Below are 12,585 nucleotides of genomic sequence, written 5' to 3'. Positions count from 1 at the left end.
TCTCAGTCTCAATACAAGAACTCTCAGCCAAACGTTTGCCCGAGAGAACTGAGAGACCAGCTGCAATGCCTGAGCTTTTATTGTGATGTATCAAACACAGGTTTAAAAGACCAAATCAACTTCGGCTGCATCTCACCTCTGTTTCAATGGCGAGATTCAGAAACCGTGGCAAACCCGTGCAGATGAAGGAAAATTCATTTCAGGTTCAGGATCAACAAAAAATTAACTACCTCAAGTGTTCCAAGTAGGTAAATTGCCCCGTTAACGATCCACCCGCAGGCATTAATTGGGGACGCGACATCCGGGTTTCAGCTGCTCTTCACATCCAAAGCCGTCCATGTTAAACCCAGAAGTGGATGCATCGCAGCTGGGTTGAGGTCGCACTTGAAAAAGCTGCTATTTTAACCTCCCACCCGCCCCCAACCCACCCATTCTTTGGGGTTAAAATTATCCCCCTTGTCTCTCCAGAGCTATGGCTTCCTGTGTCCTGTTCACCTCACAGGAGCTTCTGGTTACCTGCTCCATGTGAGTGTGCAGTCTGAGTGTATTTTTTTTAAAAAGCTCTACATTTCCCATGCTTGGGGAGCTGTGGCGACTAATGAAGCGTCTTATAGTTGGATCGTAATTTTGACCTTTTTTGGCTGAAAAAAGTGTAAGGGGACAGGTTGTCTTGTATGCAAGTAGATATGGTATCTAAAAATATTATTAATGGTAAAGATAAGGCGAACCGACAGAGATTAGAAAAAGGTTTCATAAATTCTAGGAATGATATACCAATTAAGGTGGAGGAATTAAAAACATTATAGGTGTTCAAAATGCACCTGGGTGCTAGGAAGGGAAGGTTGGAATATTAGAGGCACGTCTTGATGGCCTTTTCTTATCCTTGTTATTTTCTTGTGCTTAGCATACCCAATGGCTCAATAACTTCACAACCCATTATGGAACTAAGTCGTACCCAAATCTAATCTCTCGTCTGTGCTGAATTAGTTGTTCTCAGCTTGAGTGATGATAGGAGCACTACAATTGGCTTCAGTTGCCTTAGGCCAGGAGGAGAGGGGGGGGAAAAAACTGCCAGGGGTTCCAGGCCCAATTGCTTTCCCGTGATCTCCATCAGAAAGTGCACATGGGTGAAGGTCTAGTAAGGACCGGATAGGATCTGGTAAGGTTTGGCTTTGATGCTCCCCCCCCCATGATTGAATTGTCTGTCAATTCTCACCTTTGTTTCTTGTATCAAAGGACAGCTTTGGCTCAGTGGTAGCTTTCTTGCCTCTGAGTCAGAAGGTTGTGGGTTCAAGCCCCACTCCAGAGGCTTGAGCACATAATCTAGGCTGGCACCTCCTTGCAATAGAGGGAGTGCTGCACTGTCAGAGATGCTGTCTTTCAGGTGAGATGTTAAACCAAGACTTCATCTGCCCTCAGGTAGACATAACACGGCACTATTTGAAGAAGAGCAGGAGAGTTCTCCTGGTGCCCTGACCAATATTTATCCCTTAACTAACATCACTAAACCAGATTATCTGGTCATTATCACATTGCTGTTTGTGGGACCTTGCTGTGTGCAACTTGGCTGCCACGTTTCCTACATTACAACAGTGACGACACTTCAAAAGTACTTCATTGGCTATAAAGCACTTTACGACATTGTGAAAGGCGCTATATAAATGCAGGTCTTTCTTTCGTTAGTTGACACACCTGGACCCATATCCCAGTACCTTCAGAAAGGGAAAATAAATTCACCAACTTTTCATATTGGTGATTTTCCAAGATAGAGCCCGGTGCAACTCTGTACTCACACCTAAGTCCCTTGAACAATCCCAACAAATTTGTACAGTAATTACAATGTAAATTGATAGAATAATTCCTTGCAAAAATTATAAAGTATCCAACAAGATAACTTACTATCTGCAGTTATTGCATTGGGATTTGTTAACAAATTAATATGATGTAATTCTGAACAACTGCAGGAGGAAACAAAGTGAGTGAACTTTATACTTCAAGGTCCATGGTTCTCAACTATCTCGCACAATTAGATTATAATTTTAAAAGAATACTACTGCTCGACAACGGCTTTTAATAATCAAATTTTAGGAAAATTTCCAATCCTGTGTGACAGCTGGAAGCCCATCTGGAGGCGCTGAACAATTGTGCAATGGTTACTGGACAGGGAGCACATTTAACAAATGGCTGCGTTTTTCAATTTAAGTAACAAAATGGATTTTACTTTTACATCCATACTGTTGTCTTATCTCTTCCGAAGACGCTGACTCGCAATGGGAATACAGTTCTGCAGACACCTTGCACGAGTGGCCATTCTTCAATTATGAGCTAAGTTAATGAGCGTCGGTAAATTGTTTTACCTTAGGAAGCACCAGAGCCAAGCCCGATCCTCACAAATGCAATTTTCAGCAGGAGGCACAGGACAGGAAGCGGGACTGACTTCCCCCCTCACTCTTCCAGAAACACTGAGACCAAATGTAGTCTCCTTACAGACATCCAGCTGCGATCATGATTCAAATGTGGGGCTAATAAAATTTGGACAACTTAAAGGCATTTGATTTTCAGTTCTTTTTACTTTTTTCAAGAACCTTATTTACGTTATTCCTTTCTTTTTGCACTCAAAGTGTACACTGTTCCCCAATTACTATGTATACAGATACACTATTCCACAATTACCATGTAAGGATATACTATTCCCCAATTACCATGTATAAGGATGCACTGTTCCCCAATTACCACGTATACAGATACACTATTCCACAATTACCATGAAAAAGGATACACTATTTTACAATTACCTTGCATACAAATACACTATTCCACAATTACCATATATGAGGATGCACTATTCCCCAATTCCATGTATAAGAATGCACTATTCCCCAATTCCATGTATAAGGATGCACTATTCCCCAATTCCATATATAAGGATACACTATTCCCCAAGTCCATGTATAAGGATGCACTATTCCCCAATTACCATATAAAGGATGCACTATTCCCAAATTACCATATAAAGGATGCACTATTCCCCAATTCCATGTATAAGGATGCACTATTCTCCCATTACCATGTATAAGGGTGCAATTTTCTCCAATTACCATGTATAAGGATGCATTATTACCCAATTCCATATATAAGGGTGCACTATTCCCCAATTACCATGTGCAAGGATGCACTATTCCTCAATCGTCCTGTTATTATGGAGCCTAGTCCAACATTAGCCACTTTCCAGGGTGGAAGATATTTTGGTTCAACAGCTCAACTTCAAAACATTCAGATCAATCGCCTTTTTTTTAATCTTCCATTATTAGATGGTTGCAGTGTACAGCTTATTCCATTAAAGGCCCTCTGTGATCTTGTACAAGTGTAGCTCCAAGACTGGTTTATTAACATTTCAAATGACTCCACAGGTCCCTAGAACACAGATGATTCCTACAGGTCCTGAGACCCCAAAAATTTGAACCTTAGACCGGTGAAGTTTTCCACTCCTGCACTTGATGTGTCACAATTCTGCCAGTTGTACTCAAAAGCTGATCCTGGCAAAGATCCAAATCCACTTTGCATGGAAGGTGTGTACGGTCAAAAAAAATGTCAGATGAGGATGAAGGAACCAGCTTCAGTTCAACTTCTTGGGTCAGTTCAACCTGAAAAACCTTATCCTGTCCAATACAAACCCAATTCATCAGGTCTGTAATCGAGTCACTAGTGTATGTGAAAACAGATTTGTTTCGGAATTTTGTCAGCTCAGTTACAGATTTGTTTGATTAATCAGATCACCTCTTTTCCAAGGAATCAGAATCTAAATCCTGCGCAATTAAAACAGCCAAGTTCAGCCAGCCACAGTTCTCCAGGAGACACATCAGTTTCATTACAATTAATTATTTCTGCAGGTTTCGAAAGGTTTAACAAAGAGATTAAATATAGAGACTGAATTTTTTTAATTCTTCATGAAAATCTCAATATCAACGTATGTTTTCAACATATTGCCACCACTACTGAAGAAAATATATAAGTGCTGCTGGAGTAGCTAAAGGAAAGAAATAAACCTGTAAAATCCAATCTGTTGGGTAGATTCTATTGTATTATTGACAACAAAATACTAAAAGGTATTCAAAGTTATCAACTTCATATGCTCTCCATCAAAAAGACCATCTACTTCCACCTCCATAACATCACCCACCTCTGCCCATATCTCAGCCCAACTGCTGCTAAAACCCTCATCCGTGCACTGGTCACTTAGACACTCAACTATTTCAATACTTTCCTGACCAGCATCTCAGCCACCCTCCATAAACTCCTGCTCATCCAAAGCTCTGCTACCCATATCCTATCCCACATCAAGTCCTGTTCACTCATCACCCGGTCCTTGCTAACATACATTGGTTCCTGGTTCCCCAACACCACAGATTTAAAATTCTCACCTTCACATTTAAATCCCTTCGCAGCCTCGCCTCTCCCTATCTTGGTAACCTCCTCCAGCCCTACAAACCGCACCCTCCACGCTAAAATCTCCGTTCCAGACTGTCCTCTTGTGCATCCCCCCCCCCACCCCTCGTCCCACCGTTGACGGACATACCTTCAGAAACCTTGGCCTATGCTTTGAAATTCTCTCCCTAAACCCTTCTGCCTCTCCACCTCCTTCTCCAAAACCCCCCTTAAAACCGACCTCTTCAACCAAGCTTTTGTTCAACCCCTCCTAATATCTCATCGAAACATATAAAATTCTAACAGGACTAGACAGACTAGATGCAGGGAGGATGTTCCCGAATGCTGGGGAGTCCAGAACCAGGGGTCACAGTCTCAGGATACGGGGTATGCCATTTAGAACCAAGATGAGGAGAAATTTCTTCACTCAGAGGGTGGTGAACCTCTGGAATTCTCTACCACAGAAGGCAGTGGAGGCCAAGTAATTCAATGTATTCAAGAAGGAGAGAGATATATTTCTTAATGCTAAAGGGATCAAGGGATATGGGGAAAAAGCAGGAACAGGGTACGGAATTATACGATCAGCCATGATCATTTTGAATGGCGGAGCAGGCCCGAAGGACCGAATGGCCTACTCTTGCACCTATTTCCTATGTTTTTATCTCCTTCTTTGGGCCACATCCATTTTTTCCTTACACCCTGCAAAGTGCCTTGGGACGTTTTTCTATGTTAAAGACACTATATTGTAAGTTGTTGTTAATTTATAAAGAAAGTCAATTTTTGCAATTATTGCTCGGAGGTCACCAATTAAAATGGAGATTGATTTTTAATGATCTTTAACACACCATATCTAACTAAACTGCCATAAATCGTAAGTTTCTGTTATGTTGGTTTTATCCTATTGGTAGCATAGCCAGTTCCTGACAGGTAGCCGGACTCAGCGAATTCAGCAATATTAGACTGGGGTTGCTGCCACACGAGAGTCACACATTGGGAGCCAATTGCACCAGTACACAATAGAAACCAACATAAAAGCAGCCATTGATGATCAGTATACACTACAGCATTACAAGTAGTTTCAGCATGACAACAATTACACACGCGCCCCTTCTACACTACTGAACTGCTTCTGTGCCGATTCTAGTCAGAATCAGAGAATCTTACCGCACAGGAGGCCATTTGGCCAGTCATGCCTGTGCCGGCTCTTTGAGAGAGCTGTCCAATTTAGTCCCACACCCCAGCTTTTTCCCCATAACCCTGCAAATTAGTCCTCTTCAAGTACATGTCCAATTGCCTTTTGAAAGTTCCTATGGAATGTGCTTCCACTATCCTTTCAGGTAGTGCGTTCCAGATGTTAACAACCCTGAAAAAAAATTCTCCTAATTTCCCCTCTAGATCTTTTGCCAATTATTTTAAATCTATGACCTCTGGTTACTGACCCACTTTCCACAGGAAACAGTTTCTCCCTATTTGCCCTATCAAAACCCCTCATTATTTTGAATACCTCTTTACTGTCTCTTTAACCTTCTCTGCTCTAAGGAGACCAACCCCAGCTTCTCCAATCTCTCCACATAACTGAAGTCCCTCATCCCTGGTGTCATCCTGGTAAACCTCATCTGTACCCTCTCCAAGGCCTTGACATCTTTCCTAAAAAGTGTGGTGCCCAGAATTGTACACAATACTCCAGCTGAGGCCTAACCAGTGATTTGTATAGGATTAGTATGACTTCCTTGTTTTTGTATTCAATGCCCCTATTTACAAAGCCAAGTATCCCATACGCTTTGTTAACCGCCTTATAAACTTGCCCTGCCACCTTCAAAGATTTGTGAATATGTACCCCAGATTCTTCTGCTCTTGCACCCCTGTCAAAATAGTACCATTTAGATTATACTGCCTCTCCATGTTGTTCCTCCCAAAGTGCATCACTTCATGCTTATCGGCATTAAATTGCATCTGCCATGAGTCTGCCCATTTCACCAATCTGTCTATGTCCTCCTGAAGTTGGTGACAAGTTTTTTGTTGCGGTTTGAATTTGGCAACAAAGGGTCTTGCTCTATGCACACTTGCTCCAAAGTCGCAAATGAAGCTTTAATACTACTGCAGAATTAGTGCCATGTCGCAGTTGTGATTTTGTCACTCTGGCTGGGACCCTCTCGATGTTGAGGAAGTAACAGATCCACTGCCGCCCTGCATGCGTGGACCGAGAGGTCAACTGAGTGGACCGAGAGGTCAACTGAGCTGCAGCCAGGCCTAATGTAGCAGGGCCAATGGCAGGGGTTACCAGCATGCACTGTTTATATTTGCTGCTACAAGTATGATTGGAGACAGGGAGTGAAAACCCAATCCCAAAAGAGTTTTGATGCCAACAGAAAGTATATCAAATTGTTTAGACTACAAAGTTACTGCTAATGGCATGCTTGCCATCACAGCCAACCCTATAATATAAAGGAAGCATTAAGAGTCTTAACTGTTTACTGATAGGATACAAAAAATTACTGAATTCCACACTTCCTTTAAAAAACTGTGCCAATGAGCTTTTGCAAAACCAGCAGCTGAAACATGTGAAAGCATCAACACATATGGAAAAACTTTCTGCAGAATTAAAGTCAATAGGATATTAAATTTTAAGAGTAATTTTGGCCTTTGCCCACTCTTCATTACTTTATACTTCCTATGAAATGCAGACATATTTAATCACTCAGGATTTGTAAAAACCTCCCAGTGGGAGGTGAAGGAAATGAAGCAGATGGAGAATTGTCTGCATCCACAGAAATATTGCAGGGTACAGTCAATGCTCATTTCCCTGCTTTCAGAAACATGCAATGACTTAGAAGGAACTAAACAGCAAGCTATTCCAAGGCATTGAAAAACCTATAAAAATATTTTCCAAGTTTAAAAAAAACATAAAATACATCCTGCAACAAATAGGTTATACCACAAAAACAGGTGCCATTTGGAAGTGTGAACTGAGGATATTCTATGGAAAGCTACAAACTGCAACCAGGTTGCAGTGATTTAGCTGATCTCAGCAAAGACACTAAAGTTGCTACCAGTTTCCTGGATTAGGGAGGGATGAAATAAGGGGAAAAATATAAGCTGATTTGCTGCTGCCTAATTGCTATGTAGCAATCCCTGCTTGACGTGCTGGTCTGCGGGTACTGTGTGAGGACAGGCTCAGGCTTGGATGTAATGCCTCTTAGTCAAATAGCCTGCCAACACTCACCATCAAGGTGTACATGTGAGTATTTGGTATTTGGGCAAGTTATTGCAGGTCAACTGGTGCTACTGTACCATTCAAGAACCATCACTGCTAAGAGAGGAAAGGAGAAAGAAAAACTGATGAGAAGAAAAAAAGCAATAACTGCAAGCAGACGGAAACATTCATTCATCTTGTCTTCAATCTTACTGTAACATCCATCAGGGTCAGAATCTTTCAATCAACACGTACCGTTACTGAGCTCAAACAATTAGTAAGTTAGACATCTTAAATTTGCAAAGTGAGGGGATAAAAGTTACTATTTATTACGTCACAGATTAATTGAGCAAAGTTTGTACACAGACTATCAGATATCACTGCTTTGCAATGCCCTCTGAAGGTGGAAAGGAAGGGCGGGAAGAGAAAGCAGGCACCAAAACTTGATCTGCCTCACTTGCATCTCTGGTTAGCTCAGTATACGATGCATTGCCAATACACCTGAAGGAAGTAGAGACTCATACTATATCATCTTTTTGTCAGATAAATTTATGAAATATTTCTTTCAACAATCTCAAAGTAATAGATTACATGATGCCAATATACTCTTCTGTCACTTAAATAAAGAGTCCTTGGCAAAAATGTTGACACTCTTGCTCAATCAGGAACAATGTGACTAAGTTCCAACGCACCTTTGCCTCGATTAGAATCAGCCTTCTGACCCCTCCAGCCCTAGTAAACATCACTCGGTGAACGTTCTGCTCGTCTCTCTAGTAAAAGCTCCGAGAGAGACTAGGACTTCCAGTTTCACTCTTTTCCTACGCAAAGCTGAGCAGAGCAATGGTGATATGTGAGGGAAGGCTGACTAAGCTCCCCGTGGAAAGTGAGCAAAGCATAAAAGGGGACAAATTAACATACTTGCAGTAAAGCAAATCTCACTGGAAAGTAACTGTCTGTATATTATTTTAAATATGAATATTGCCCTTGTATAAATCTAATGTTAAATTTGGTGGCTGGCCTACTCTCATGAATTGTCTGAGGTACAGTTCTAAAGGCTCTGTCAGCACTCCTTTACTGCTTCCCAGTTGCCATTCTTCACATCTGAATCTAGATATCGAGCATCAGATTATTTGATCATGGAGACATTACAGTTGAGTCCAACCTTGTCTGTGCCCAACATTCATACATTTACATTTTCTAGCAGAGGTCAGGAGTAACAACCAGTGCAGATATTCCCCTCCCTGGCCCACAAACAGTGAGGCAAATTGCAGTGCCCCCACTGCCAACTAAGCTGATCAGCTGGTTAGTAATCACATTTTTGCCACACTAATCTTTTAGCCAATAATGACAGAAGATTTTTTTTAAATAGATTGTAAAGAAAACAGATACATTTATACAGCAATAATTAACCATTTATGGAGGTCAGAAACCTGTGGAGATACTGATCATTTATCAAAAGGAATTAAATGGCTGATGAGAAATTGTGCCATACAGGATTATCATCAAATTTAGTAAAAGGTTTTAGAGCCCAAAATGTTCACTGAACTTTCAAAAGGAATCTAAAATCAAAAGATGAAAAAATTCCCCAGTTTGATTTTGGTTAGTTGATCTCAACCAGGATGGCAGTAAGGGCAGTACAACTGACTCCACCACCACCCACCCTTCTCCCCCAGGCTGGGGGGTGAGGGGTGAGAAAAATGAAGCAGTGCTTCCACTCCCAATCAGTATCCAGTGACTGTCATGATTAGGCTCAGCTGTGATGCCCCTCATGGTCAATGCCCTGTCAATACTCACTGTCTAGGTTCAAAAAGGAAGAATGGGCACTGAAGGGCATCCGAAAATGTTGCATTTAGTGAAAATTCCAACATTTGTTTTGTTATTGTGGTATCACGTCATTGCCTACAGTTGGATTATCCAAAGCAAGCCTGTTTTAAACAGATGGATAGAACACTGTGAAGTTTGGTTAAAAATAAAACCCTGAGGACTCCACCAATATAAACACACCACCCAGTAAAAGCAAGAAAAATCCCAGGTTAAATCCCCATTCTGTGCCGAGTTAAATGATCTCAGCCAGGAAAGCAATTGGTCCATTACAATTAGGTTCAGTGCCCCAAGCGAAATCAGCAGCAAATCCTGTTGGAAAGTGCTTTCAGTGCACATCAGTTTTGGGCTGTGATTCCCCAATGTTGAATTGCCTAATGACATTTGCTGCCTAGGCTCATACAAAGAATGGCCACTTTGATAAGGTAACTGCAGATGCCCATGCAGCTAGACCAGGGAGGGGGAGTGAGGAAGAGAACTGGGGGAGGGGGAATGAAGTGTTACAAGTACAGATGTGATAAGTCAGTATCCACGGTCAGAAAGTCACAACAAATCCTTCTACTCATGGCAAAGTGAAGTGGGACATTACAATGCAAAGGCAACATTGAGCTTCATTACTGTAACACAGCACTAAACAGAGGAGCAATATAAATTTGGGCTGTAGCGTTTTTGGGAAATACGGAATACTCGAACAGTTAGTAAGCTAGTGGCAGAGGCAGTGCTTGAACAGAACATCGCCCGAGTGAAATTTTAATTTTGCTCCTAAACTTTTTCCTTTACATTAATCTATCCCTTTTTAAATTAAAAAACAATGAATTAGCATTTTAGGAAAAATAACCACACATCACACTGAAGCATTGTAATTCCATTTCAACATTACTCAGAAGTTTTATTACCTCACTTTTTTGCTCCAGATTTTCTCCATGTGAACGGTACAACTCAAGAATAGATGTTGAATTTGTGGAAAACTGTAAATAAATAGAAAACAATTAATATGCTGATCCTAATCAGAACATATTTCAAATCCTCCAGTGCTTTTCCCACTACTACACTGCTGGTATTTTTTCAATATCATCTGCCCTCCCACACTAATATTATCGTTCCCACATTATTAAACTAGAAAATTCCCATGTTATATTCTTATCTCCCTTGCTTCCAAGTATTCCAGATGGCACCATTTACCATTGGACAATAGTAGTGTAGAGTTATTGTCAAATTATAACTGCAAGCAGAAACATTGGTACCAAATCTATGGAAGGGGGAGGGGGGAGGAAATTCTGGCTGGTATTTTTTTTCTCTTCAAGGAAGTTATGAGAATTACAAATTTTCCCATCGTTCAAACTTATTTGTTTCACTTGACTGAATTTATGTCCAATTCCCAACCATGTTATTTGGTGAAAGGAGGGTTTGGGGAATGTCTAATTTGCCTGTTAAAAGACAACTGAACATTAATGGCAGTCCAAAATATCAGTGCCTTCTTTCTGAACCAAAGTGGCTTTGCAGTATCAATAGGCATCCTCATCCCATTTCTCAATCTCTGTCTTAGATCTAATCTTGTTCTCTCAGAATGCCTCAGTTAGAAAAAACAGTCCACACTATAACAAAATGGATTATGGTTGATCACAAATATTCAAAAACAAGCATACATACAGGTGCTGCAGGGCAGGCTTGCACCTGGATGGTATTCGCCTACCTTTAATATCGCCTTAACCGCTAAGGAAATGAATACGTGATAGCCTTTTATTTAAAAAAATGAACAAAGGAACTTTCCGCAGACAAGGACCAAAGCTTAAATACCCCAAACCAAGTAAATTGACTGGCATGTGAAAATTAAACCACTCCAGCCTCAAGGAAGTACCTTTTTTTATTCATTCAGGCGTCGCTGGCAAGGCCAGCATTTATTGCCCATCCCTAATTGCCCTTGAGAAGGCGGTGGTGAGCCGCCTTCTTGAACCGCTGCAGTCCATGTGGTGAAGGTACTCCCCAGTGCTGTTAAGTAGGGAGTGCCAGGATTTTGATCCAGCAACGATGAAAGAAAGGCAACATATTTCCGATTTTGCCAAACTTGCCAATTTTATCCTCTCTCCTTTCTGGAATACAGTTCCACACATACTTGGTACCACCCAGTAGCTCAGCCAGCTAGCCATTATTCATATATGAGCACCAACAGTGAGCATCAAGAGAATATTTAACAATGGCATGAGACCACCACGGCTGAATCTGGTCCTATTTTCACCCAATATCCAAATGCAGGTTGATAATGGTGGTGACAAGCTGGAAGAGTGAAGAAGGAATGAGACAGCAGTTAACATGCATTATTGAAATTACAAAAATGCTGAAGTACTCTGGGTTGTCAGTGACTGTGGATATCAACTCTTCCCCAAACTGCCAAGCTCAGTCAATCCTCCGTTCTAATATCCCACATCCCCAACCCCAGTATTGAGTCATGCACAAATCAATTTTTAAAAAATTTCACTGGTTGAGAATATATTTATATTGAGAGAGAAAAAAAAAGTCCACTAAAAATGACATGGTGAAGTATCAAAAAAAGGATCTGTGAAATATGTCAGCTTCAGCACTTATGCAATAATCTCTCTGTAATAAAGATGCTACACAACACCAGATTAAAGTTCAACTTAGTACACTACACCCCTCAAAGTATGCCAGTCATGATCTACACATTACATAAAGTGGCACTGTAACATAGGAGGGAAAGGACATTGAATAATCTGTATCCCTAAAGGTAGGGAAGAATATACCACCTACAATGTAAAATCACTGCAGTGCTAGAATTAACAGTTTAGCCATGTACAGTAATGTCGTGACAAAGTATTAACATGCTTTCAACACTCATGGCTGGTTCAAAGTTTAGTTACCACCCAATTCCTACTTCCCCCTCACTCTGGCTCCAAAACCCAGATTGGAACATTTTCAAAGCTATGATGACCACTCCTCCTCCCTTCCTTCCACTCTCCACTCCATTTCCCCTCCACCTCTCTTAGCTAACTGGCTACATTGGCTAATGTCAACATTGATCCACAGAAACCCAAAAGGTCCGTGCACTGGTCATTTTAATATTCTCTATTGTGCAGCAGAGTGATGCACCCATGGTAGAAAAGTCTACGGACGCCCACTGTCCGGGCTAG

The 12,585-nt window shown here is 41.2% G+C and overlaps 1 protein-coding gene across 4 annotated transcripts in view; it reads right to left on the bottom strand.

Annotated features, from left to right (window-relative positions):
- Nucleotides 1-12,585, bottom strand: part of klf8 (Kruppel like factor 8) — a 194,958-nt gene that overhangs the window by 164,817 nt on the left and 17,556 nt on the right. For all 4 annotated transcript variants that reach the window (XM_067996980.1, XM_067996978.1, XM_067996979.1 and 1 more), the window contains exon 2: nucleotides 10,336-10,407. In XM_067996980.1, coding sequence (XP_067853081.1) covers nucleotides 10,336-10,407 — 72 coding nt within the window. The remainder of the gene's footprint in view (nucleotides 1-10,335; nucleotides 10,408-12,585) is intronic.

This window comes from Heptranchias perlo, chromosome 15, assembly GCF_035084215.1.
Source record: "Heptranchias perlo isolate sHepPer1 chromosome 15, sHepPer1.hap1, whole genome shotgun sequence".
Lineage (NCBI taxonomy): Eukaryota > Metazoa > Chordata > Chondrichthyes > Hexanchiformes > Hexanchidae > Heptranchias > Heptranchias perlo.
The sequence above is the reverse complement of the archived record's forward strand: the minus strand, read 5'-3'. Positions and strand labels throughout refer to the sequence as shown.